Source organism: Lycium barbarum, chromosome 8 (genome assembly GCF_019175385.1).
Source record: "Lycium barbarum isolate Lr01 chromosome 8, ASM1917538v2, whole genome shotgun sequence".
Classification (NCBI taxonomy): Eukaryota; Viridiplantae; Streptophyta; class Magnoliopsida; order Solanales; family Solanaceae; genus Lycium; species Lycium barbarum.
In genome coordinates, this window is record NC_083344.1 from 119,261,358 (window position 1) to 119,288,078 (window position 26,721).

Here is a 26,721-nt window from a genome sequence, read left to right on the forward strand (position 1 = left end):
GTTACGATGGGTGTTACGGTCCGTAACACACGTTACGGTCCGTAACACCTCACCGTAACGTCATCCAAATTTCCAGAGAGTTTACTTGGAAATTTAATGATGTTACGATGGGTGTTACGGTCCGTAACACACGTTACGGTCCGTAACACTGAACGACGGAACCATTTAACAGTTCAATTTTTTTTTTATTTTTTTTTTCGCCTTTAAAGTAACTCCCACATAACAACTTTTTCCAACCATCACCCCCAAACTTAGGCTTTTCGCCTATGTTTGCACTTTCAACGCACTTAAGGAGGTAGGGTACCAAAAGATGGATCAATGAAGAACAAAAGGTTAAAGCTTGTAACATGGTTGCCAAAGAAAAGGTTAAAGGCTCAAAAGGGGTTGACTAGGGAAAATATGCAAAGGTAGGATATTTAAGGCACAAAAGCGGTTCAAGGAAGGCCTAACATCATTTTTCAAACCAAGTGTAGTCTAGGATTTCGCCTTGAAACTCATTCCGGGCAAGTTCTAGACCACAAATAATGCAAAAGAACTCACAAATAAACCTCATCACACATGGCACATGAAAACTCAAGTAGAATATGTATCCAAGAACCAATTGAAACAAATGAACTCAAAAAGTCACTCATAGCCTAAAGAGACTAATTAGTGAAAGTAAGAGCCAAAAATTAAATCTAAAAGTCACAACAAGAAACCTTACTTCAATCATTTTTCTTTTTCAACAATCAAGAGTTCATATGTTAAGGTTTAAATAAGTTGGTACCAAGCAAGCCAAAAATTAGCCAAGGGGTAAAAAATCACATCTCAACACCATTTTTACTCCTAAACTGCCTAACTAAGAACAGAAATAAAATAACAAAAGTGACTAATTCACAACATGCAAAACGAACGAAATTTTCAAGAATTTGAGCAAGTTCCATTTGTAACGTTTATCCACAGCCACACCAACAGTCACAAAATAAGCCCGACAAGGGCACACAATCAAGCATAACCAAAATATAGCGTGTTACGACATGCCACCCCCAACTAAAAACATTGCAGTGTCCTCACTGCACAAGCAAAAACTGGACAGTTTTTCAGAACTGGACAGTTTTGCAGAAACTGGACAGTTTTGCAAAAACTGGACAGTTTTGCAAAAACTGAACAGTTTCTGCATTTTTCAGCAGCTACTGGTTTGGGGCTGTCCGAAAATTCGACCTGCTCAAAACAACTCCAAAAATTCTGAAACTTTGCAGATTAGTAAAAAACCATAAACAAAACTATTCTAAAAAATCAAATTTCAAAAATAATTTAAATTTTTTAAAACGATGGGTTGCCTCCCACCAAGCGCTTAAGTTAACGTCGCGGCACGACGGTTACCTTTTACCACTTTTCCCTCCATTTGGAAGATATGAATTTGCGCCCCAACTTTGAATCAAGATTCCGGTGATGCTCATGAGGCGGTGGTAGGAAAGCAAAGAGGCCAACTCTCGGATGTCGCATTTTGCACTTTTTGGCCTTTGAGTGAGGAATGTCATTTTGTCTTCTAGGCATAGCAAACTTCAAACTAAAAACGCTTTCTTCTTCGTATCCAAAATTCTCCATTGGCTTGTTTGGTTCAACTTCCATATCATCAACCAAGCACAATGTTGAAAAATGGTTCGAATGTGATCCAATGCGCTCAAATTCCAAACTTGCATGACTTTTGACATCCTCACCCAAAAATGAACTAGAGTCTTCAAAAACCATTTCATGAACTTTTTTATGCAACTCTAGTATCATTTCTTCAATCTTGGCATCATTCACTATTTTTGGGTTGGTAGGTTGGCAATTCGCCATTAGCTCATCAAAATCAATCTTGACCTCTTCTTCATTGGAAACCAACTCAAAATTATAATCCATGGCCCTTTGATATTGAGCATTACATGCCTCAATCTTTGCATTCAATTCGGCCTCCAATTTTTGGATAGTAATTTCAAGCAACTCCATTTCTTGACTTTGCTCAACATGTATTTTTAGAAATTCTTCCATCATCCATGAAATGCCTTCACGGTGATTTCCATAGGCTTCAAGTTGTTGAGCTTGATTCATTAACCAATCTTGGCTCAAAATTTCCATTTTGTCAAGATGTTCTTCCTTGTGAGAGTCATCCAACTCTTGTAAAAATCCATCCATGGTGAGATACACCTTTTGGACAGTTTCATCATCTCCATGTTGAACTTCTTCCCACAATTTGGCCACAATTTTTCCATATTTTTCATTTCTCCCCATAATGCCACTCAACATTTCCTCAATTTCCTCTTTTCGAGTATTGGAGATTTCTTCTTTATGACTTGACTCATTTTCTTCAAGTTGAACCACTTCTTCAATTTCACAACTCTTGTTGGGGTCACAAGAATTTTCGGGCTCATCTTGTAAATTTGAAATCTCTTCTTTAACTACTTCATTTTGAGGAATAGGCACATTCATGGAAATTGAAAAATTTTCATCCTCAAGTGATTTGTTCATTTCTAAAATGGATTGCCCGACGAGTTCTCGCTCCTCCTCCCTTTCCCGGTCAAAGTATGCTTGGAGCAATTCCATGATACCTTCATATCCGGTACTTTTCCCTTCGTTTGCCATATCATTGTTCCTATCAAACTCAAAAGCACAACTAATATTTTCATTAGAACAACTTGGGGGAGGGGAAGGAAAATAATTAGGACAATCACTCCAATGTCCATTTTGACCACCACATATATTACAAATATTCCCATCATAGGATTGAGACGGTGCACACATCTCTCTCCCGGGAGCATTTACACAATCTTGCCAAAAGTGAGGTCCTCCACAATATGGACATGGGTCATCAAAGTATGAACAACTACCATCCAACCAATTTTCATTATATGATGCCATTTTGTTTTTAGCAAAAGCAAAAACTAGACAGTTTTGTAGAAACAAAAACTGGACAGTTTTTTCAGAAACTGGACAGTTTTGCAGAAGCAAAAACTGGACAGTTTTTCTAGTTTAAGTTTGGGGGTTTGATAAGTTGGTATTTTACCAACTTATCTCTTCTTTAATCTTGTATTTTTGCTATATTTGCTTGAGAAAATAGTGTATTTAATATCATTTACATCTATTTTACAGGTCTTATGTGATTTAGAAGTGATCAGAAGAAACCAAGTGAAAATTTAGTCAAAAAGAGGCCAAATGGGACAGTTTTGCAAAACTGTCCAAACTGGACAGTTTTGCAAAAACGGGCCAGATCTGCAATTCCGAAATTCAGTGGGTATTTGTCATTCTTTCAACTTGAAAGAATGAGGTTACTATAAGATGAAAACTAGGGCAAAACATTAATGATCTTTTGGCACAACACAAGTTCTTGGAGGCTAGGGTTCATCACCAACACCTTGGAAGAGAAGATTTGGAGGCACCCAATGAGAAATTCTTTACCCATTTCTTCTACTCTTGTTTTGTGTTGAATGTTTATGTGTGTAGTATTTCATTTCAATACTTGAACCTTGTTTATGGAAGTATACATTGTTTAAGTTTGGATTGAATCTCTTGTTTTGCCTATGTGTTGAATGATTTTATTCCTAATGAAGTGAGTTATTGTTTCTTTAATTAATCTCATTTTGAATGATTCTTAAGGGAGTAGCTAACCCTAAGACTTGCCCATTTATTTCCGTTTAAACTTGGAAGAGGCAAACTCGGGATTGGGAAAGATTAATTAACAAGAATTTGGGGCGTTAACCCTCATCTAATGGAAATCGACCTAGGGATAGGCGACACCACTTGTAGCCATATTCGGGTGTTCTTAATGCTCCTAATTGCTTTAGGGATATTCAATTAGGTAGTCTAGTTAGTCTTTGGAAGAAGCTAATTTAGAGTCATTATCCGAGGCTAAGTAATATAAACTCACCATTATTTGTAAATCATGAAATACATTGGATCGTTACTTGAGCGTAGTTTCCCTTGTATCCATGCTTGTGGCCATTGATCATTTTACTTGCTTTCTAGGTTAGTTTACATTTTTGTATTAGTTATAATTTTCTCTCAAACAAAACCAAAATATTATCCATCGTTTGGCTTTAGCGTAGTTGGTGAAAATTCCTACTTTTCCTACTCGCCTACATATTGTTCTCTGTGGGATTCGACCCTGACTCATAATTGGGTAAATATATTTGCATACGACCGTGCCCATTCTAATTAATAGGGTGGATTTGGACGTTATCAAAAATGGCGCCGTTGCCGGGGAACAATTTGCCGTATTTGGGTTAGTTTGGGATTTAATCTAACTTGCAAAAATATTAATTAGAATGGGCAATAACGTAGGCGAGTAGGAAAAGTAGGAATTTTCACCAACTACGCTAAAGCCAAACGATGGATAATATTTTGGTTTTGTTTGAGAGAAAATTATAACTAATACAAAAATGTAAACTAACCTAGAAAGCAAGTAAAATGATCAATGGCCACAAGCATGGATACAAGGGAAACTACGCTCAAGTAACGATCCAATGTATTTCATGATTTACAAATAATGGTGAGTTTATATTACTTAGCCTCGGATAATGACTCTAAATTAGCTTCTTCCAAAGACTAACTAGACTACCTAATTGAATATCCCTAAAGCAATTAGGAGCATTAAGAACACCCGAATATGGCTACAAGTGGTGTCGCCTATCCCTAGGTCGATTTCCATTAGATGAGGGTTAACGCCCCAAATTCTTGTTAATTAATCTTTCCCAATCCCGAGTTTGCCTCTTCCAAGTTTAAACGGAAATAAATGGGCAAGTCTTAGGGTTAGCTACTCCCTTAAGAATCATTCAAAATGAGATTAATTAAAGAAACAATAACTCACTTCATTAGGAATAAAATCATTCAACACATAGGCAAAACAAGAGATTCAATCCAAACTTAAACAATGTATACTTCCATAAACAAGGTTCAAGTATTGAAATGAAATACTACACACATAAACATTCAACACAAAACAAGAGTAGAAGAAATGGGTAAAGAATTTCTCATTGGGTGCCTCCAAATCTTCTCTTCCAAGGTGTTGGTGATGAACCCTAGCCTCCAAGAACTTGTGTTGTGCCAAAAGATCATTAATGTTTTGCCCTAGTTTTCATCTTATAGTAACCTCATTCTTTCAAGTTGAAAGAATGACAAATACCCACTGAATTTCGGAATTGCAGATCTGGCCCGTTTTTGCAAAACTGTCCAGTTTGGACAGTTTTGCAAAACTGTCCCATTTGGCCTCTTTTTGACTTAATTTTCACTTGGTTTCTTCCGATCACTTCTAAATCAAATAAAACCTGTAAAATAGATGTAAAGGATACTAAATGCACAATTTTATCAAGCAAATATAGCAAAAATATAAGATTAAAGAAGAGATAAATTGGTAAAATACCAACTTATCACCCGCTCCAGTTGACACAAAAGACAAACTCAGCGCTTCTTCAAGCGCCCCATATGAGGATCCTACGAAGTATCGTCGTCTGGCAGGCGCTTTGCAATACTTGACATTCACTCGGCCTGACATATCATACGCCGTCCAACAGGTTTGCTTGTTTATGCATGACCCCAAAGTCCAGCATATGGAAGCATTAAAATGATAGAGTCAGGTTCCGAAGAAAGAGTAGATAGACGAAGGAAAATAATGAATTTGCGTTACATTCGAGGTACGATTGACTTTGGCATACATTTATACAAATTCTCTCTACAGTCACTACTATCATATACAGATGTTGATTGGGGAGGGTGCCCAGACAACCGACGCTCCACATCGGGTTATTGTGTCTATCTTTGGGGATAACTTGATTTCTTGGTCTTCCAAGCGCCAACCTACTCTATCTAAGTCAAGTGCTGAAGCATAATACAGAGGGGTTGCTAATGTTGTAAGAGAATGTTTTCCTTGAATAATTTGTTCCCTTGAATGGGTTGATATACATAATTTACAACATAATTCTGGGCTACAAATTAGGAACTAATTTGACTAAATAATTCTAACATATGCTATCCTAAAATAGAAGATTACAAAATATATTTTACTAAATAATTACATAATCTAACACACCCCCGCAGTCGAAGCAGGAGGTTTACGAACGGTTAGACTGTCCCAAAAATCATCAAATAATACGCGCGAAAGACCTTTGGTGAAGATGTCAGCCATTGGTTTCTCTTACAGTTATGTACACAAATAATACATAACAATACTCATCTACAATAGCTCCGTTGACCAGTTTGACACAAAAGGCTGTGTTCGGTTAGATGGTCGTGCGGATAAGTGTGAAGAGAGCTTTCATAAACCGAAGAACGTACCATGAATTGCATGCCTGAATGAGAGGAGCAATGTTTAGCTGGATCACCGCTATAGTACATAAAAAGGTCACAAGAAAATGGCCCATGTATCAATGTAGTAGTAAATACGTACGTGTTCTAAACTAATTCTAAAATAAGTCAGGGACCTCTAGGAGTATGGCATGCAGCTGTTAACATAACATAATGCTTTTGGCGTACAACTAAAAGAAGAAATCAGTCATACACTGAAGGAGAGAATATGTTTCATTAGTAAAAGTTAGGCATGTAGTGACAGAAACTCAAATATTCAACGGCTTGTAACTATTGATCAGATGTATTTTCCCGCAAAAGAAGATATTTTCCTATGATAATGCCGACGCTATATGAAAATTTGCCACGTGACCAATTAAACCGTAAGACCACCTCGGTCTAGTTCTATTGTATTTATTGATTTTCAAATTCGAGCCCTGAGAGTGAAAGTGATTCCTCCTTAGTAGGCCTTGTTATACCACGTAATTCTGATTAATTAGTCAGGGAAGTGGATCCAGATACCGAATTATTATACCAAATAAAGTTCCGGTATTTGCCGTCAGGGTCGATTTAGGTGCACTCAGGTGTTCACCCGAACACTCTCGGCATATATATATATATATATATATATATATATATATATATATATATATATATATATGAGTTTTGAATACCTTAAAAAAACTCAAAAGGTTAACTCAAGTGGTTTAGGATGTTCAAAATTCTCTCCAAAGGTTAACTCAAGTAGTTTAGAATGTTCAAAATTCTCTCCAAAGATTAACTCAAGTAGTTTAGGATGTTCAAAATTCGCGTCCCAAGTTACATTGGAAACATAACAGCCTTTTCGGCTACAAAACAGTGCCAACACTATATTGGCCAATACTAAAGATGCATTCGACAAAAAGTGTAGGAAACTCAATAGTAGCAGCCACTTCTATTACTGTCTTGAGGAAAGGATAGAAACTATCTTACACCATCATGAGTTTTAACTTTTAATGAATAGAAAAGTTTAATGTAGATAGAATGTGTACCATGGTTATATATTACGGAGTATATCTATTTATTTTGAATTCACAAATAACCTTTGAAGTGTTACTTAGGCATGTCCATGGATGCAAAAATTCTACAAAGAGAAGAAATTGTTGCCAATCTTTTCAAACTAGACATTGCATTAACCTTTTTAACTTAGCCACAAAATATGTATCATAAAATAAACTATATCACTGGAATTATGCGGTTCTCAAATCAGAAAACCCCTCAAAAAATTGGAATATACCACTGATTGCAATGTGACACGGTATTCTTTAGTAAAAGGCGAAAGAATAGCTAGCTTTGTGCTCACTGCGTGGCTGCCTGAGTTGTTGCAAGGGCGAATTAGTCCTTTAAATAAATTGCCTTCCGCTCGATATTTCTCTTGCTTTCTTGTGCGGAACAAATAAATAGCTCTACTTCTGCACTTATCTGCAGGCAGTCTCTTCTTCTCGTTACATCAACATGCCAAGGATTTTATTTCTAGAATTAAACCACATTTAAGGCATTTAGCTAGATTGAATTTCGTCACGCGCGAGCGTTAGGATTTGGAGTATTCAGAAAAATTAGTTAATTGGACATGTACTCTTTCCGTCTCAATTTATATGATGGTGTTTGACTGGCCACAAAGTTCAAGAATAAAAAGAATTTTTTTAAAACTTGTGGTTTAAAACGAACTATAGATATTTGCGTAACTATAAATCATCTCATTTAAGGTAAATGAGAAATTTAAGTTAAAATTAATAAGTATAGAAATGTGTCATGTTTTAGGACTAATTAGTGTCATGGAATGGGACAAAGTAGTAACATTTTAGGTTCGCCAAAGTTCATTTGTACAACAACTATACCATAAACTGGGGAATCTATGATGTTTGTGCAAGTATAGAATTACATGTTTGACAATTCATTCCGAAAATAATGTCCCTCTTTATCTTTCAAAAAAGGGTATTATCTACTGGAAGTACATAACATAAATTCTTAATAACTCAAAATATCTTACGTCGGATATATTCAACAATGAACCATATATGAAGCCAGAGAAAACAAGATTGCATTCAAGTATCTCACAGAGAAGGTAAACTTACTACTGTAGTAATTTTCATTTAATTGTGCAGATACAAAACATGTGATGCCCCTGTGCTATTTTTTTGGCTGTCCTGTTAATTTCACTTAATGCAACAAATTCTCAGCAGAAAACACAATTCCTAACCTTCAAGAGATTTGGAAATTGAGATCATGGCTTAAATAATTGTCTATGTTTTCACCCAAATATTATGGCTGAACAAGCGTTTCTGTATACTGCTGGTAGTTACAAAAGGCTTTCTCATGAGTTATTTTTTAATATTCTGAATTTTTATGTTCACTTGTGAGTCAGAACTAGCATTGTTAATGTTACACTAAATTATAAAATATAGTTGTAATAAGCAGATACTATAAAATGAGCCAAGTATACAAATGGAGAAACATTCTGATCAATCAGTGATAAAATAATGTTAAAGGTACATGGCCTAACTGGTGCCCGCCTAAGGTAGCCCAGCCCAACTGCCCAAGTAATCAAACTTATGATATACCTGATGCAAAGTGTAATTTTTTGGGAAAATTTACTTAGCACAGCTGCCTTCACAAGAGGTACATAGGCCGGCATGTTGTATATTAGATCTGAGTGTATTCGTTATTTTTTTGCTATATACGTAGTTTTTCTCATATCAAAACTAGATGTATTTAAATGTTTGTGTTGTTTGAATAATAATATATACATATGTTTGTACACTATTTTTTTATTTTTTTTTGACTTAATACAGTGCATTTGAAATTTTGCATCTTAAATTTTGTTGAAATACACTCAAGTACAGTCGAATACATTCAATTTTGCGATGCCCGTGGCGACCTTGCCGATCAGAGCTCGAATACATTCAAATATAGCCAAAACAAAAGGATATATCAATACAATAAAATATACATATTCATCGTGTATCTAAATGCACTGGAATACAATCATTTTGATGCATTCAGAGAAATTAAGGTTGCATGTATTTAAATACAGTCAAATACACGTAGCATCAGATAAGGTTGGATATAACTGAACAGTGTATTCAATACACTCAAATACAGTCAATTTGCCATAAACTAACAACGAATTGTAAATTGATAAAAGGTAATCATTAACAACAAGTGCGGAGCTAGCCCTTTGGGCATGGGTTCGGCCGAACCCAGTAGCTCTGATCTGAACCATATAGTTGTATTAAATTTTTTATCAAATATGTACAAATTGTTAATTTAATACCCAGTAACTTTAAAGAATAAGAATCTCGAACCCACAAACTTCAAATTCTGGCTCAGCCTCTGAATTTAAAAGCTAGATAGTTATTCTGGTAAGTTGCCCCTTTATTTGCTAATATCTCATGTATAAGCTTATGGATTATTTGATCACACACTCAATTCCTTTCTCTGCAAAGGTAACATCAAAAACGAGTTAAGTGTAATGTCTCCTTACACAAACCTATTGATAATAATAAGAAAGTCATTCAAATAAAAAAAATTATATTTCAAAAAAATGATGAGATGTAATTATTTATCGCATATTTAAGGATACATTATCTTAATTTTCTCCTAAAAAATTATCTTTATTTAATTTAACAATTATAAAATGTTTGACATAATTTTTAGTTACATTACATTAATTAATTAATTCTAATGACAAAAAACTATAATATCAAAAAGTAGATTGGATAAAGAAATTTTATACAAGTGGAATTAATGTACAACTAAAATTGTATAATCTCTCGGTAACTATTTCCAAATAAAGTAACCTTAGGAGAGAATTAAACAAAATGACAACTAATTGAAATTAGACAATTGCTTACCGGTTACGGGTGACCCGCTAGCCGAAACAATACAGACACTGTTCCGATTACATAGTTATAATCGGCGGAATTGAGACGACTGACACGTGTCTTTTCTCACCGGCGCAAATTGATCGAAGAATCAGAAGATTTATAGGTATTGACTTCTGAAAAAACCCTAATTTTATCATTTTTCAATGGTAGAATTTTAAATGTATCTGCTCTGTGTTATTGTAGTTGTTTCTTGTACCTGGTACCTATACTGGTAGGAGGTAATGTTGAGTCCCATATCGGTAGGATGAGGAAAAATTATATCTTTATTTGGTCTTGAGCAACCCTCGAGTCATGAGCTAGCTTCTGGAGTTGAGTTAGGCTGAAGGTTCATTTCGACACAAATTTTATCATAACAGAGAAATAAATTGTTTCTTGACTACAGAAGCTTGGCACATTGATGTAATGTAATAATAGTAGTACTGATTTTGAAGCTATAATTGAAATTTGGCTTAGTCTACCTACTGTGATGAGTATAACATTCTGATGAGATTTGTGTGGTCAATCAGAATTTGATGTCTCTAAACACCCACCCCTTATCAAGCTTCAACTTTCCTGGTGTTTTTTTTTTTTTGATGAAGTAAGAAAATTGCATTAATGGCATCAAGAAGATGCAAAAAGTACTAAAGATAAGAGAGCAAAGATAGTAGTGAGAGTCAACTCCAGAAATTTCCTTTTTTTTGTGGATCTTTCCAATTAGGGTAGGTGTAAAATGAGGGAATTCAATCTTGTAAATTGCATGAAATGGTATGCTTCATCAAATTGAAATGGTTATACTTGGACAGGTCAGTAGTTGAGACATAAGAATAACAACCTGGTTTGAACCCCAACTACAACACCCATGAGCTCATTTGCTTCGGTTGATGGGTCAGTTTACTCAGCACTTGTGCTTGTGGGTTTCAATAGGCTAGTTGAGTTGCGCTAAAGCTGTCTTGGTCTCTTGGGCATATTTGTCTAAAAAATAAAAGTGTGTTACATAACGGAGAAAAAATGTTTCTTTTGTCTCATATCTTTTACTACTTAAAAGTTGAATCATTCCAGGAGTAAGAAACACATATGGAATATATCATTTTCCAAAATTGTCTGGACCCCCTTCTCAGAGATGGGAATCTCTTCATGGTTCTTACTGATCCTTATGTTTTGTTTAAACAGATTACAACATAGCATGGCAGCCAAACTGGCTTTACCGAGCGGTCCAACAACTTGTAGGCATTTGAGTGCTGATCATACTAGATCAAGACTTATTGGAGCTGTTGGCCGTAGGAAAGCTGCACATTCATTAGGCAGAATCATGGATTTCCAACTATCTGTTATTAAGTTTGTCCAGCCTTATTCTTTCAGGAAATTCAAGTGAGTTTTTCCCTTTGTCATGTGAAACTTTGATGCAGCTTGATGGTTTTGCCCCTTCCCCTCCATGACAAGTAGATTGCATGCATAAGAAGGAAACATGTCTGGTTTCAGCAGGGTCTCCCAGGTTTAATTTCCCTTGAAAGAAAATTCTCTTTTTCAAGAAGCACAATATGCACAGATATTAGGGATTTTCGTTACCTAGTCTGTGTAGTACTGGTTATCATGCTGTATGGAGAAGTGAAGTTATTAGGATTAAAGATCATTAGAAGATTCTGTTTTATCATTCTTCAAAAGTACAAGAAACTGAGCAGCCGGTAGATAGAAATCGTAATTATTATACTAGGAAATAAGAATGTTAACATCAATTCGTAAAGTGGAAGTCATTTCCTAATGAATTTGATTGCAGATTTCTACTTAAAGTAACTGATTCTTTCAGTGACTGGTTTAAGTTTGAATAACTTCTTCCAATATCCATTTGTCTTGCCTGACTCCAAGTTTACTTCCATTGCTGAGTCCAAGTTTGCTTGTCCTATGCACTCCTACAAGTTTCCCTAGCCCCAATTATGATATGCTTTGGGTTACCAAATATTTTGGAAAATATATATATTCTCTCTGTTGAGCCTTCTCACATTGTTCAAATAGCTAAGTACCTTAAAAGTTCCTCCCGGGGCTTGTAAGAAAACGTATGTTATATGCTATATGCTAATCATTCTTTAGTTCTAGATCGTTGCTCATAGACTTAAAATGAGACTTTTCTACCCATGTATCTCAGAGTTTAATTCCAATATAGGAGGCTGGCGTGGTCAATAAGAAGTGCTGCAGATGGCAGCGGACTAAATTCTTCTCCTACAACCAGCAGCAGCGGTGGAACTCGACTTATTAGGGCCATCGAGGCACTTCTAGCCAAATTAGATGCCAGAATTAAGGTGTTGAAGAACAATCTACCAATGAAGTTGCTATTTTTCTTAGTGGGTTTCTATTGTGCAACCGCATTTGCCACTGTAATAGGGCAGACAGGTGATTGGGATATTATTTCTGCTGGATTAGCTGTGGCTGTGGTGGAGGGCATTGGAGCTCTCATGTATAGATCTATTCCCATAATAAATGAGGCAAGGAGTCTCATCACTATGTTCAATTATTGGAAGACCGGGCTGACTCTTGGTCTATTCCTGGACTCTTTCAAGTATTAAGTTGGAGATGAGGAGAGGGGAAGTGTACAGAAATCATAACGCCATTGAAATTTCATAGTTTTATTTTTTGCGCTTGCGGTAGGCAAATTCATGTTGTCAGAAGGTAATTGTATGTCTTTTGCAGGATGTCTGTTGTACAGTGTCTCCAATGGTATAGCATATATCTCACATGTACATGGGAGGCATCCCCAGTTTGGTGCCACATTTGTAAAATGTACAGGAAAATATGGTTTAATGTTTCAGTTTTATGCTATCTGCTGCTTTACTTTTACACACTTATTTAATCAACCTCATGCTCCCGGATGTTGTTGAGCAATGGGATTCTTCCTAGAGCATGAGTTATTGGTTATTAAGACTGATAAGGGAGTTGATATAACATGTATTGATTAGTGTTAAATGAACAAGTTTCATTTTATGATAGGACCTTTCCGGTAAGCTTTCTATTTTTGTGTTTGTACAAATGCTTTTAGAATCTGACAGTTTTTTTTTATGTGAATAGCTGTGTTTCGGCTGCACTTTTAACCTGTGTTTAGCATGCCATGCTAGGAGGAAATGACTCTACTTCCAATGCTTTTTAAGGACATTAACTACACGTCTTAATGCTCGTTGTAGCCCTTCGTTTATTGCTTCTAGATCCTACCTAAGATTAACTGAAAATTTTCTTTATTTTGATTAGAACGGAATTTTTCTTATATTACAATGACAGAATGGATAGCTATAGATGTATGTAGATAGCAAAATATTGAAAGTTGATGAAAGTACTGCAGCCTGGCTCAGTGTTGGTTATTCTTGTGAAGAATCATGTTGTTGACTATTTATTGTATGTCCATTCTCTGTCATTAAATCTTCATGAAGATATGAATATGAGGGGAGTAACGTCCTTTTAATGGGTTTTATCATGGCCAATTGACATGGAGAGATATATCGATCAATTATCTTCATTTATATAATTTCCGATACCCTTTCTCTTCTTTTGCTGTAATTCTAGTTCTTTGTCAGTTGTCACCAATCTTTGGAAAATAATTAATCATATAGAGAAATATGTATATTGATTTTCAGCCTTGGCGGAGGATAATATTACTTAGACGGGCGCATAGAGATTGACTTGTTATATATGGTTAAGGGTGAAGCGAAATGGAACAATAAGATCATAGGTTTGAAATTTTAATTAGGTTTAGTAAGATTATTGTTCGGTCACGGACTTTTGGTCTAGTACTAGAAAGTACATCATATAATGTATGGGTTAGACATATGTCACGAGTTTGAGCAGCTCCAATAACATGAGTTTGTCAGGATTAGGGGGGTTATTTTAATATCTATTGAGTTTCGAGCTGTACATGTGTTGCCGATCTTTCAGATTTCTTGGTTCTAAAATAAAAAGATTATTGTTCTGCAGTTTCAAAAGCTTTTCTGAGACCAGCCGCTGTAGCATTTTAATGGTTTTGCAAAACTCAATTCAAATCAAAATTTACTTTTCAGACTCTGAAGATGTTGTGTAGTTTTAAATAATTATATGCAGAAAAAGCGTTCATCTGACCGCATAGCGCAGTGGATTAGCGCGTCTGACTTCGGATCAGAAGGTCGTGGGTTCGACTCCCACTGTGGTCACTGCTTTTTGTTTTCTTTTTCAATTTTTATATTTTGGGTCTGGCAACCTCATTGCTCTTGCAATCATGCGCTAAGGCCTCATTTGTTTTCATTAAGATTAAGACGTTTGAAAGATTAAGATGTTGTCCCTAGATTTGAATACTGAATAATTAAGATTGTTTGTTTTTCAACATCTGAATGTGCATAATGTATTTATTTAAATATAATAAATATACAATTCAAATAAGAAAGTATCTAAATATTAGAAAATAAATACATATTTAATAAAATAAAAATATTATTTGATAAAAAATGAAGCATTTTTGTTTACTACTAATGATGGAGATGTTTGTAGAGGTGGTAGGGCTTTTGGGGGTTGAGGGATTGGTACGTGGCGGTGGGTCGTGGTGGTGCAGTGGGTGTTTGGGGGTAAGGTAGGTGGGTCGTGGGGGTAGGTGTGGGTGTGGCACTGTTGGTGGGTGGGTTTATGGGTCGGGGTGGTGGGTAGGTAGGGCGGTGGTGAGTGGAGGCGTAGGGTTCGGGATGGGCAACTCGGTTGGGTAGTGGAGGGGTGGGTAGTGGTGCGGGTGGGAGTGAGGGGGTTGGGGAGGTGGTGGTGGTGGTAGGTTGGGGGATGGGGTGGGTTGTGGAGGGTTGGGGTGGTTCGTAGGAGTTGTTGGGTGGAGTCGGTGGTAAAAATTATCCGTACAAAATACATCTTAATGATATTAGGACTTTGTTCAAGATCTTAATAATTAAGGCATATTAAGACCAAATAAGTGCTTAGATCTTTAATGTAAATAAATGCACTTAATGATCTAAGGTCTGAACCATTCAGATTCAGACCTTCATTAAGTGCAAACAAATGAGGCCTAAGTCTAATTATGAGGAGTTAAGAGAGGCTTAAAGATGGATCTTCTTTCGCTTAAAGATTACTCTCTATGATTTACTTTGTTCATTAGGAACTTTCGTATTGAGATTTTTTTCCTCTTAATTATTTTCTTTTTTCGGTTCTTCGCAAACACGCATAATATTTAATTTTGAAGTGATTGGAACCTCTAACTTAAATCACAGCATCTCTCTTAATGAGTGCATAAAACAAAATTGAAATGGTATTTATTTCCTTTTCTATATAAATGTTCTGGTCCATTGTCTATTTTAAGAATTAAAATGAAAGTTCATATTACATATTGTTAGTTAATGCTAGAAGTTAGAAGCTTTTGCATCAAGCAAGGCTTTTCGCCATGTGTGGGCATTTGTTATCTTGAAACTGAAGCTAGAGCCTAGAAAGTCTTGAAAAAGAGATATTTAAGGGCCCGCTTGGCAATGATATGTTTTCACTTTTTTCCAGAAAATATTTTCACATTATTTGAAAATCAACGTTTGGCCGTGAAAATTTCATTTGAAAAAACACCAAAAACCTTATTTTCACTTTTTTTCGCTTTCAACACATTCAAACAACCAAATATTCTTTGCAAAAACTATAACCAAACACAACTCCAACTTTAAAATACCAAATAAAATAAAAAATATTGGGTTTTCATGGCCAAACGCCTACTTAGAAAAGTTCGTTTTTGGCGAAGAGAAACTCATATAAGTTTGATAAATAGTATAGTACTATCTCCGTAGTTATTGAATGGGATAAATTACCTCCTTAATCTTAAAGTTTTTGGATAACAATACTTTCTTCATTTTCTGAATGAAACTAAGAAAAGCATCTTGAGCTAACACTCTCCCTATTTTCCATAGGACAACTTTTGGAAAGAGTTTTTTTTTTTTTTTTTTTTTTTACTTTTCTGTAAAAGACGTTTGGCTTCCAAAAAGCATCGGAAAGATCTTTAAAAAACTTTTGGTAAATGTGAGCACTTTTGGTTCCTCTCAAATATTTAGGTGCCGTTTGACTATAAAAATTATTCACTTTTTTTTCGAAATTTTTTTTCACTTTTTTTACTTTTGGACGTTTGGCCATAAATTCCAGAATTTCAAATTTTTTTCACTTTTTACAACTACATTTCATCAAAAATTACAATTTCAAAAACTATGGCCAAACCCAACTCCAACTTCAAAAATTCCAAAAAAAGTGAATTTATTTTTGGTATCTATGGCCAAACGCCTACTTAACAAATGTTGGTAGTTAGATTTAATATGAAGTGTGAAATTAACATGAATTCACATCTAAAGGCACATTTTTTTTGCTATTGATAGAGTTTGGTGCAGGTCTACTCCTTTTTTTGGTATTGATAGAGTTTGGTGCATCTGTTTTTGACATTTTAGTGCAGTTTTGGTATGAAATTTTTTAAAATTTGACAGTGCTTTTCTAATGTTTCTGATTATATTTTTTTTCTTACAGTTAAAATAAAATCTAGTTGCCAGAGTTTATTAAATATTCGGAAAAGGCTCAAATATGCCATAAAACTATCGGAAATGGCTCATTTATGCCATTAGTCAATAGTTTATATCATCAAACTATCGGAAATGACTCATTTATGCCACTCATCAATAGTTTGGTTCATTTATGCCATCGCCGTTACCAAAATGACTCAACATGCCATTAATGCCGGTTTTACTATACCAGATATGACACGTGACCTCCAACTAGATGGTTGTGGGGGGTCGGGTGTATGGGTTGAATTTTTTTATTAATTTGGGATTTAAAATTGGGCAGATTTAATTAAACAACGTAGACCTCTAATTGGAGGCCACGTGACATATATGGTATTATAAAACCGACGTTAATGAAAATGACATGGATGAGTCATTTTGGTAACGGTGATAGCATAAATGAGCTAAATTATTAATGAGCAGCATAAATGAATCATTTTTTACAGTTCGATGATATAAATGAGCCAAACTATTGATGAGTTTTTTCCGTTAAATATTAGATGAATACTAAAATATTTATACTTAGTAAACTTAAAACGACTATAATTTTTCAAAATTATATTTAAGAAACCATTTTAAATATACCCAACATAAAAGACCATTTTTGTCATTTTACTCAAAAACTTTAAATAGAGAAAACTTGAGCTTATCGGGTAATAGACTTTCCTTTTATGTATGAAAAAATGCAACCGCTCAACCTTTAAATACAGAAAACAGAAAAACAATCAACTCTTCTTCTACCTGAAAAAAAAATAAAAAAAAGATTCCAATCCATAAAATTACTCACAATATATGTGAATTTAGAAGATAACCAACAAAAAAGCAGGAATGAAATTGCACACACAATCTTCAATGAATCACAGAAGAGATGAAGAAATGTCAATGTCAATTTCACAAAACACCCCTCCATCTTCTCCAAAAACATTCAAACACCCCAGATCTCTTCCTAGATCCATTAATTACCTCCTTAAAGAACAACGTCTCCTTTTCATCCTTATTGGTATCTTAATCGGGTCAACATTCTTCATTCTCATCAACCCATCTTCACAAATCCCCAAATCACACGATTCAATTCCCTCAATTACACATACATCAGCTATTACCACACCGTTTAAGACAAGCAATAGTGGTAGTTTCTTAACGGGTACGGGTACGGGTCGGGTACCGGTTGGGATAGGGAGGAAACGGATGCGGGTTGTGGTAACGGGTGGGGCAGGGTTTGTAGGGTCACATTTAGTTGATAAGTTAATTAAAAGAGGTGATGATGTTATTGTTATTGATAATTTTTTTACTGGAAGGAAAGAAAATTTGATGCATCATTTTGGGAATCATAGATTTGAGTTAATTAGACATGATGTTGTTGAACCTATTTTACTGGAAGTTGATCACATCTATCATTTGGCTTGTCCTGCTTCACCTGTTCATTATAAGTATAATCCCGTCAAGACTATTATATCCTTTGTTACTTTTGAATTGTTTGTTATGTGTAAAAACCGGCTTTTTTGTTTCATTTTTATGCGTACGTGCATATATATATGGATAGTTGTGGTATTATAGGGTGTACTATGTTGTTTACCGTCTTTTGTGAGTTATCGATCTGTGCTTGTTATAGGAAGTAACTTGTATTTGGCTAATTTCTCATTATTTGTTATGCATAAAAACCTTGTTTAGCTTGTTCTGCTTCTCCTGTTCATAATAGGTATAATCCTGTTAAAACTATTATATCCTTTTTTTGTCTATATCGTTACTTTTGGGTTATTTTGAAGTTTGTTATGTATAAAAAGCTGTTTTTTGTTTCTTTGCAATGTGTGTGTGCATGGATTTAACTAGGGGTGTCAAATGGGCAGGTTGAGTTGGATTTGGGCGGGTCAAAATGGGCTGGTCAAGTTTGTTTGGCTAAAATGGGCTGAGGTAATAAATGGCAGGTCATTGATTATTTGTTATGTATAAAAACCTCTTTTTTGTTTCATTGTGATGCGTACGTGCATGGATTTATATTATGCATAGGGATATTTTAGTTTTATAGGTTTTAGTATGTTGTTTACTATCTTTTGTGAGTTATCGATCCATGCTTGTTATAGAAAGTTACTTGTATTTGGCTTTTAAAAACCTCTTTTTTGTATAAAAACTTTTTTTTTGTTTCTCGTGATGCATGGGTTTATGGATTTAACTTATATACACGTATAATGTAGTTTTGATCGGCACGGTATGTCATTTACCATCTTTTGCTGAGTTATCAAATCCGTTTTTGTTATAGAAAGTTAACTGCCTCGGTTCCAAATTAGTTGTCATGTTTCGCTTCCCGAGACTAATCTTCTAAGCCAAATTAGATTAGATCAACTCAATATCTTACGATTAGAATTTAGATATTCAAAAACTATACGAAAAGTACTACAAAATGCAATTTTTCTTATGTCAATTTGATGAAAAAAATATTTTAATATGTTTGCCAATGTAAGATAGTTTGGCCTCGAGAAGCGAAATATGACAACCAATTTGGGATAGAGGGAGTACTTGTAATCTAAGTTGCGCGGACTCTTCACTTTCGTTGCCGCACCCGTGTCGGATTCTCCAAAAATGCACTACTTTTGGAGTATCCGATACGCACCCGATGATATTTTTGAAGAGTCCGTGCAACATAGCTTGTAATTGCCTTTTAACTAGCCAGGTTGTCTATTCTTTCCATTGTCAGTTCAAAGGAGTTTATTGATGATTATTAAGGAATTTCCTACATACATCCATTTCAAAAAGGAATTTCCGACATGCTTAATTGCCGTTTTATTGTCTTCTTTAATTTGGATGTACTTGAGTTCCTTAATTGTGATTACAAGACAAATGTGATGGGTACTCTTAACATGTTGGGCCTTGCCAAGAGAATTGGTGCAAGGTTCTTGCTAACTAGTACAAGTGAGGTTTATGGTGATCCACTTGAGCATCCACAAAAGGAAACGTATTGGGGAAATGTGAATCCAATAGGTATGTAGCAGGCTCAATAATTTATTTCTGGTTTTGTTTATAAGTTATTCTATCAGATGGTTTTAGTAATGTTTGGAGCATCTTGAAATATCCAGGTGTTAGGAGCTGTTATGACGAAGGAAAACGGACTGCTGAAACCTTGACTATGGATTACCATCGTGGTGCAGGTGTTGAGGTAATGAGAGCTTTGTGTTTCTTGCAAATTGTTATGACATGTGATGTGCTAAATGCTCATGTGCATTTGAAATTTTGAATGTGCTTTTCCATTCTAAAGATTTTAGCATTCTATGTGAAATGAATACTTGGGTGGTCAAACAACTCTTCTGGTTGAAGTAAAGAGTGAACAACTTTCTAGCTGCTTTGAAGTCATGCAAGTACTTTTTTGCAGTTTAAAATTTTGAGAACTTGAAAAAACTCTACCTTATCATGAGCCTATGCCCGTTCTTGTGCCGAGGGTCTACCGGGAACAACCTCTCTACCTCCCAAGGTAGGGGTAAGGTCTGCGTACACTCTACCTCCCCAGACCCCACTTTGTGGGATTTCACTGGGTATGTTGTTGTTGTTGTATCTTGAGCCTATGGAATAGAGGCAATGACAGTGGGACAATTTTTTATATTCCAGTTCTACTCCTGATATAAGAATCCATCCTAATCAGTTTTCTATTTATGACTTGGTATTTAACTGTCTCTTTCAACTTTATGGCATGCAAAACCAAAAAGATACAATGAGCGGTAATTAGTATCATATTACACTTGCTCTCTGACAGTGTATCATAGACGACCTAGAGTTTACAACCCATAATATTCATATGCAGGTGCGCATAGCACGAATTTTCAATACATATGGACCTCGCATGTGTCTCGATGATGGACGTGTTGTCAGCAACTTTGTCGCGCAGGTTTGTCGTCTCGGCTTATATTAACATCACTGCTGTAAACTGAATCTCCCTTTAAACGATCCATTTGTTTTCTCTTTCTAAAATTATGTTTTTAGGCCATCCGCAAGCAACCAATGACAGTGTATGGTGACGGGAAGCAAACACGAAGCTTTCAATATGTCTCTGACTTGGTAAGTTTTTAACAAATTACCCTTTCCATATCCATGTCTCTGCCTTAGTATGTCATCATTGTCTTCACTGCATATAGAAGGATGCTAGTAGATTGGGGTAGAAGAATGTCTCGTAGATGATATCAGTTAAAGGTCGGAAAGTAGAAGGTGGTTAACTCTGTGTTAGGTTGATTAACTGGTGGGGTAGTTGTGGTTGCAAAGCTTGATTTAAGCTCTTGTAAACGTAAATCAACCTCTTGGAAACATAAATCATTTCGATAAATTGGAAAATGGTGATGCATGTTATAGACAACATTCCACATTTCTTCCAAGTGGGGCCCATTATTTTCACTTTAAGCAAACACTCAATGTTCCCTACATTTGTTGCTAAAGAGCTTGTAAAGTGAAATTCTAAATCCGGTGGCGAGTAGATCCTTGTGTCCTCATCTTTAACTTGCTTTATTTAATGGACTAAATATTTTACCAATTTCTTAGAAGATACTGCGCCCTTTGTCCCTAATTGAGCTACCTTTGGCTAGCAGATGTTAAGTGGATAAAGTTTGAAACGTTATAGGTCTGAGGTTGCAAAATCAATAATTAATTGAAGATATGAAGAGAGTGCAAAATCACTGGGTATGTTGTTGTTGTTGTTGTTGTTGTATATGAAGAGAGTGTAAAGGTGTCTCCTGTTACTCAAGATGATATCACACGGTGTTATTATATGTAGGTTTGACTTTTGAGCATTTGTCATTTCTCCATGTGGGAAAGATGCAAATCCTTACACGTACGATTAAAATGAAAAGTAGGTCAAACAAAACGGATGGGGAAAGTACACGGTTTTACTATAAGATCTTTGCTTTACAATTACAGAGTGATGACATCTATCTAGCATCATGCTTATTACTGAACTGTCTAGCCAGCATCCTGAGTTGTGATTATATGCTTTTCAGCACCATGTAATAAATGCTATATAGTTGGATTTGGAAAATCTAACCCGAATACTAAAAGGAGATATTGCTTTCATTAAAATTCTAAGAGACTAAATGGGGTAAAGGAAATACTTGAAGTTCTGTTCCAGTACATTCCTACTGTATTATAGGAAACAAATTGTTAAAACTAGAGGGTTTATCATTAACTGTAACGTAGCCACTATTTTGTCCAATTAAATGCTCAGTTCTCAGTTAACTTTGCTAGTTAAATAATTATCACCTGCATGTCTGAGTTTGGCAAGTGCCCATATAAAAAATTGGACTTATGAGTCTCGGTTGAAGAACTTTCAGCAGTCAGCATGCAGCTAATTGGATAGTATGAGTTTGTGTGAACACTAGATTCAGAGCAAGATGTTATTCCGGATGAGTGGTCTACTTAGGGTTTAGGGTATGCTATCATTTGTTACTGCAATAGGAAATTTTTGTGAAATGAAATTTTGTGCCTACTTTTGCATGTGTGAGATGTGGGAAGACAATCTCTTAATTGCAGCTCTCAAGTTAGTTTTATATGTTCATTTTGAAAAATATCCTAAAACCATTTGCCATAAACAGTCTTTTTCTTAAACAGAGTTCAATTATTAGAATCACTATGCATATCACTAGATGTTTCGCCTGACATGTGAAACTTCCAAGTGGCGCTATATTTTGAAGTTGTAAATACATCTGGAAATATGCTGTAGAAATTGAACAATTCTCTAGAAGACTAATAGCCTTTGTTATGTCGTTGGTTGAGAGAAGTACAAATTGATTTGTTTCTTAACTGAATACCTTGTGAAGGATGATACCTTAATCATTGGTCATCAGTTAATAGAATGACTTGTCTAAGGATGCACATTGGAGATGCTAACAGTGTGAAATATTGCGGTTTCGCCAAACTGACAGACCATAGAGTTTTGCTATTTTCCTTTTATGAGCTGGTTTAGAATAACGACCGAACATTTCTTACTTTAAATGTATACGTGTTTGTGCAAACAAGCTTTTTATATGTGCATTACCCTATTGCATCTCAATTTTGAGAATATGAAAAATTCATTAAAATGCCGTGGATTGTCCAATTTAAAAGTCCAACTGGCCAGCTTGATTATTGTTTATTATGCATGGTTAAAATATTCATAACAGTGGTTATCATTCTGTTGGAATGCAAACAATGATATTAAAACAATTAACTTTCTGTTGATGAAGGTTGATGGATTAGTGGCCTTAATGGAGGGTGAGCACATTGGCCCTTTCAACTTGGGAAACCCAGGAGAGTTCACCATGTTAGAGCTTGCCGAGGTTAGCCATGGTTTCTGCTGTAATGTTTACTTGTTCACTAGTAGTTTGGGCGCTACTTGTTGATTTGATGCACCGGGTGTCAAATGTATTCTGTGGGCAAAATACATAGACAGCTACTTAAACATGGCATGAGTTTTCATTTTGGCACTTTAACTCTGTGTAGTACCTACTACCTATTGAACCCTTCATGTTACACTGAATTGTGCCTATTAAGCACACTTAGCTTACATGAACAAATGTGTGTGTAGCACTTCTCCCAGTGTGTGCGTAAAGCCAATATTATACCCACCTCTCGCCCGAAAATGTAAAGTTTTTACTGGAAAATTGAATTTCCGGCAACTATTTTTTTTGCCATTTTCTCAAAAAAAAAAAAAAATTCCTTCTCCAACAGCCTCCACCACCACCTTCTTTCTCTTTTTCAGATCTGGCCATACCATCTCCTCCTTCAGATTTGGTTAGCACCACCAGTGTTTCGTTCTTGTTCTTCAGATTTGACCAACACCACCACGACGCCTCTCCTCCTTTAGCCATGGAAAGCACGTGACATAAACCCATCTCCCCTGAGCTCTCTGTTAAATTCATAAACCTTACTCTTCCACTCACTGTCCATTTTCTCCATAGCAGATGGCTCCCATTTTTCCATTATCCTTATACCTTACCATTCACGTATCTTCCAAGACCCAGGACCATAAATTCATTTTCCAACACTCCTGCACTAAAATATTGTACCACCTTCAAAGCTCATGAAGACAGACATAAACATCAACATCCTCTCCAATTCTTGAATTAAACAAACTCCAATATCAGTGTACACCATAAAGCACCTCACAACAACCAAAAGCTCATCTTCCTCATTTCCGGCCACCTCTCCCTCTCTCTTTTGCATATTTTGACCTTCTTTTTAGTTTCTTATGTTTCTCTCTCTCTTTTTTTTTCCCCCTCTTTATTTGCTGATATGTATATTTTTTCAATGGTTTGATTTGCCACGTCATAAGAGAGTGAGGTTTACACACCTTTGTTTACTTGAAACTGTGTTTGTGTCAGATAGGCACAATTTAAGCTAACATAAGGTGTTCAATAGGTACCACATAAAGTTAAAAGTGTAAAATGAAAACTCTGTGCCAAGTTTGAGTGGCCCTCTATGTATATGCCGCCCTATTCTGTGTTTATATTTAGCTATAAGCTCCTACTATATCAATAATACTCCCTCGTCCATTTATATGACGGCATGTGACTCGACACGGAGTACAAAATGTTAAATCTGGCATATTATAGTGGCGATAGGAGAAGAAAAAATCAAAGTAATGACTAAAAACTAGTTTGATGTTTAAACCATGACAGTAGAGTTTAAAATTTGAATTCTTCAAATTTGTGAAATTGTATAGAAATTGAACGGAGTGAAACATTTTGGGACGTGCCAATATGGAAACTGTCATAGAAATTAGGATGGAGTAGTATGTAGTTTTAGTGCACATTATATGCTTATTGAGAAACAGGGCTTTGATAAAAGAAAATAAATAGTGAAGAAAAAAGTATAGAGCATTTGTTTTTTGTTATAGATAATTTGGTGTCTCATGTTAATCCATGCTTAGTGGAAGCAGGTCTACAACACTAGAAAATCATAATTAAGTCAATAAGTGTTGCAGATTGTCTTTTCAAATATAAACTTGTGGATGATGGGAACTCCAGTTTTATCCACCATGAATAAATCCAGTGATTCTGAAGTGGTATTCGACACACTAGGTTTTCGACTACAAAATATGTCTAATGTCTATTTCTGTTATCTGGTTTAACTTTAGTTATGTTATCAATCAATCAAATCGTTTAACTTGGGAATACAGGTTGTCAAAGAAGTGATTGATCCAAGTGCTACTATTGAGTTCAGAGCTAACACAGCTGATGATCCTCACAAGAGGAAGCCAGATATCAGCAGAGCAAAGGAACTGCTAAACTGGGAGCCCAAAGTACCCTTGAGGGACGGTTTGCCTCGCATGGTCAATGATTTTCGCAATCGCATCTTAAATGAAGATGAAGGGAAAGGCAACTAATTAAGAGTAGTAGCAACACTAGGTTGTATAGACCAAGCTTAGTGTATTGTTTATTGTTCTTGCTAATATACGAATTTGATATTCGTTCATTTTTTTCCCTCTTCATTTTTGTATCAATATTGCAATAGCTACTGGAATGCTCAGACATCAACCACTGCTCTAGGTGGATGCTTCGTGTATCCGGTTTTTGGTTTTGATGTTTTTTCCCAATACACATCATGTAATTCTACAGGGAAAAAGTTTTGAGCTTTTAGCTTCAGTTAATATCATATGTTGCTGGTATTGGTTTTAACAAGTAATTTGGTCTTTTACTCTGCTTTTTCCTGGCTTTGCATTGAATTATTGCAGGCACTGTTTTGAACTATTCTTGTGAATTAATATGTGGAGCCACTCTCTGAATGGTGGTTCATTTCTCAATCTTTTGGCCTTATAATACTTACTCTATTGAAATTGCCATAACAGATTTCATCCGTTGGAATCTGTTTTTTTTTTTTTTTTTGGTTGGTTTAACCGGTCGGTATTTAAAGCTCACTGGCCTGACTAATTCAAATTTGTTTCGGGAAGGCCCACTAAAGGGGTAAAGCCTTCCCTTCAAAGAAGTTTTCCATTCTCAGGTCTTAAATTCGAGATCTCTAGTCAAGGGTGGAGAGCTTCCAACCATCCCTTCTTGTTGATCACCGTGTTGGAATTGAATATCATAAGATCCATTGGTTGTTTGTACCTTACCACAATGAAATTGACAAGGTGGCACTATGTTTATTCTAGAAGCAGTTTATAAAGAAAGTGCAATTGAGAACATATCTGTGAGCAGCAACAAATAGAAATAATTGGTATAATAATAATAATCTGTAAAAGCGGATATGAAGGAATATCTGAATAAAGGCTCCAAAAAAAAAAAAAAAAAGTTTGGTAATGTGTTTTGAAAGGATGTAAAGGGAAAAGGAAGAAGAGAAGAAGGAAAAGACCCTTTGTGTGTTGTGCTATGAAGGCATCTGATTCTGTGGAACTCCCATTCATTCAACATATGAAAAAGAAAATTCCGAACGCGTTTTGCAAATGGACAAGGCATAAATTCCTTAGAATCTGAATATGGTTCTTATATTCTTATTCTTCAACCAAATAAAAGTATTCTCCTTTCTTACAGTGTTCTCCTTTCTTACTTCTTCCTATTGGACCGCCGACTCTACAAATGTTTCGTTTTGTGAAAGATTAAGAGATAATAGCAGTTCTTTTCGAGCCTTGAGAGTGGAGAAACTTCTAATAGAGAGCGCTTCTCCGTTTAATGGACGTTACGTGGTGTGATTTTGAATAAGTAGAGTCAATAGGTACTACATACCAGAGGATTATATTAAAAGAACAAAAAAAAACACATTTTTCTTTTTGGAATAAATAGGGATAACTACACATTTAATCCCTCAGCAAGGGATATATTTCAGTCTGGTCCTTTTGATATTTGTCTAAGCATGTTTAGACTTTAATTAATAGACCTTTATATTTGATATTCTTCCTCTAGTTGATCATGCAAATTTTCAATGGTTTCAAAAAGTGAAACCATATGACCACTTACAAAAGTATCCTTAGTTTGGTTTGCGATATGCAAAAGCGGTCCAAAAAAAAATTCTTATGATGTGAAATAGGGGGTTTGGCGGGGCAGAAC

The 26,721-nt window shown here is 35.5% G+C and overlaps 2 protein-coding genes and 2 non-coding genes across 4 annotated transcripts; 3 read left to right on the top strand and 1 right to left on the bottom strand.

The window, feature by feature from the left end:
- Positions 1 to 7,532: 7,532 nt before the first annotated feature.
- LOC132608393 (U5 spliceosomal RNA) lies at positions 7,533 to 7,648 on the bottom strand. The gene has a single exon (XR_009570321.1). It is a non-coding gene; the product is annotated as a U5 spliceosomal RNA (small nuclear RNA).
- A 2,457-nt stretch (positions 7,649 to 10,105) lies between these two features.
- On the top strand, positions 10,106 to 13,031 carry LOC132606916 (uncharacterized protein ycf20). The gene is made up of 3 exons (XM_060320597.1): positions 10,106 to 10,326; positions 11,373 to 11,570; positions 12,361 to 13,031. Exons 2-3 carry the CDS (start codon positions 11,386 to 11,388, stop codon positions 12,758 to 12,760), a joined length of 585 nt encoding a protein of 194 aa, XP_060176580.1. The 5' UTR covers positions 10,106 to 10,326; positions 11,373 to 11,385; the 3' UTR covers positions 12,761 to 13,031.
- A 1,263-nt stretch (positions 13,032 to 14,294) lies between these two features.
- TRNAR-UCG (transfer RNA arginine (anticodon UCG)) lies at positions 14,295 to 14,368 on the top strand. The gene has a single exon. It is a non-coding gene; the product is annotated as a tRNA-Arg (tRNA).
- Positions 14,369 to 17,399: 3,031 nt separating this feature from the next.
- On the top strand, positions 17,400 to 25,363 carry LOC132606917 (UDP-glucuronic acid decarboxylase 1-like). Its single transcript, XM_060320598.1, has 7 exons — positions 17,400 to 18,186; positions 19,563 to 19,705; positions 19,801 to 19,880; positions 20,520 to 20,603; positions 20,699 to 20,773; positions 22,924 to 23,016; positions 24,858 to 25,363. Exons 1-7 carry the CDS (start codon positions 17,558 to 17,560, stop codon positions 25,062 to 25,064), a joined length of 1,311 nt encoding a protein of 436 aa, XP_060176581.1. The 5' UTR covers positions 17,400 to 17,557; the 3' UTR covers positions 25,065 to 25,363.
- Positions 25,364 to 26,721: the final 1,358 nt, after the last annotated feature.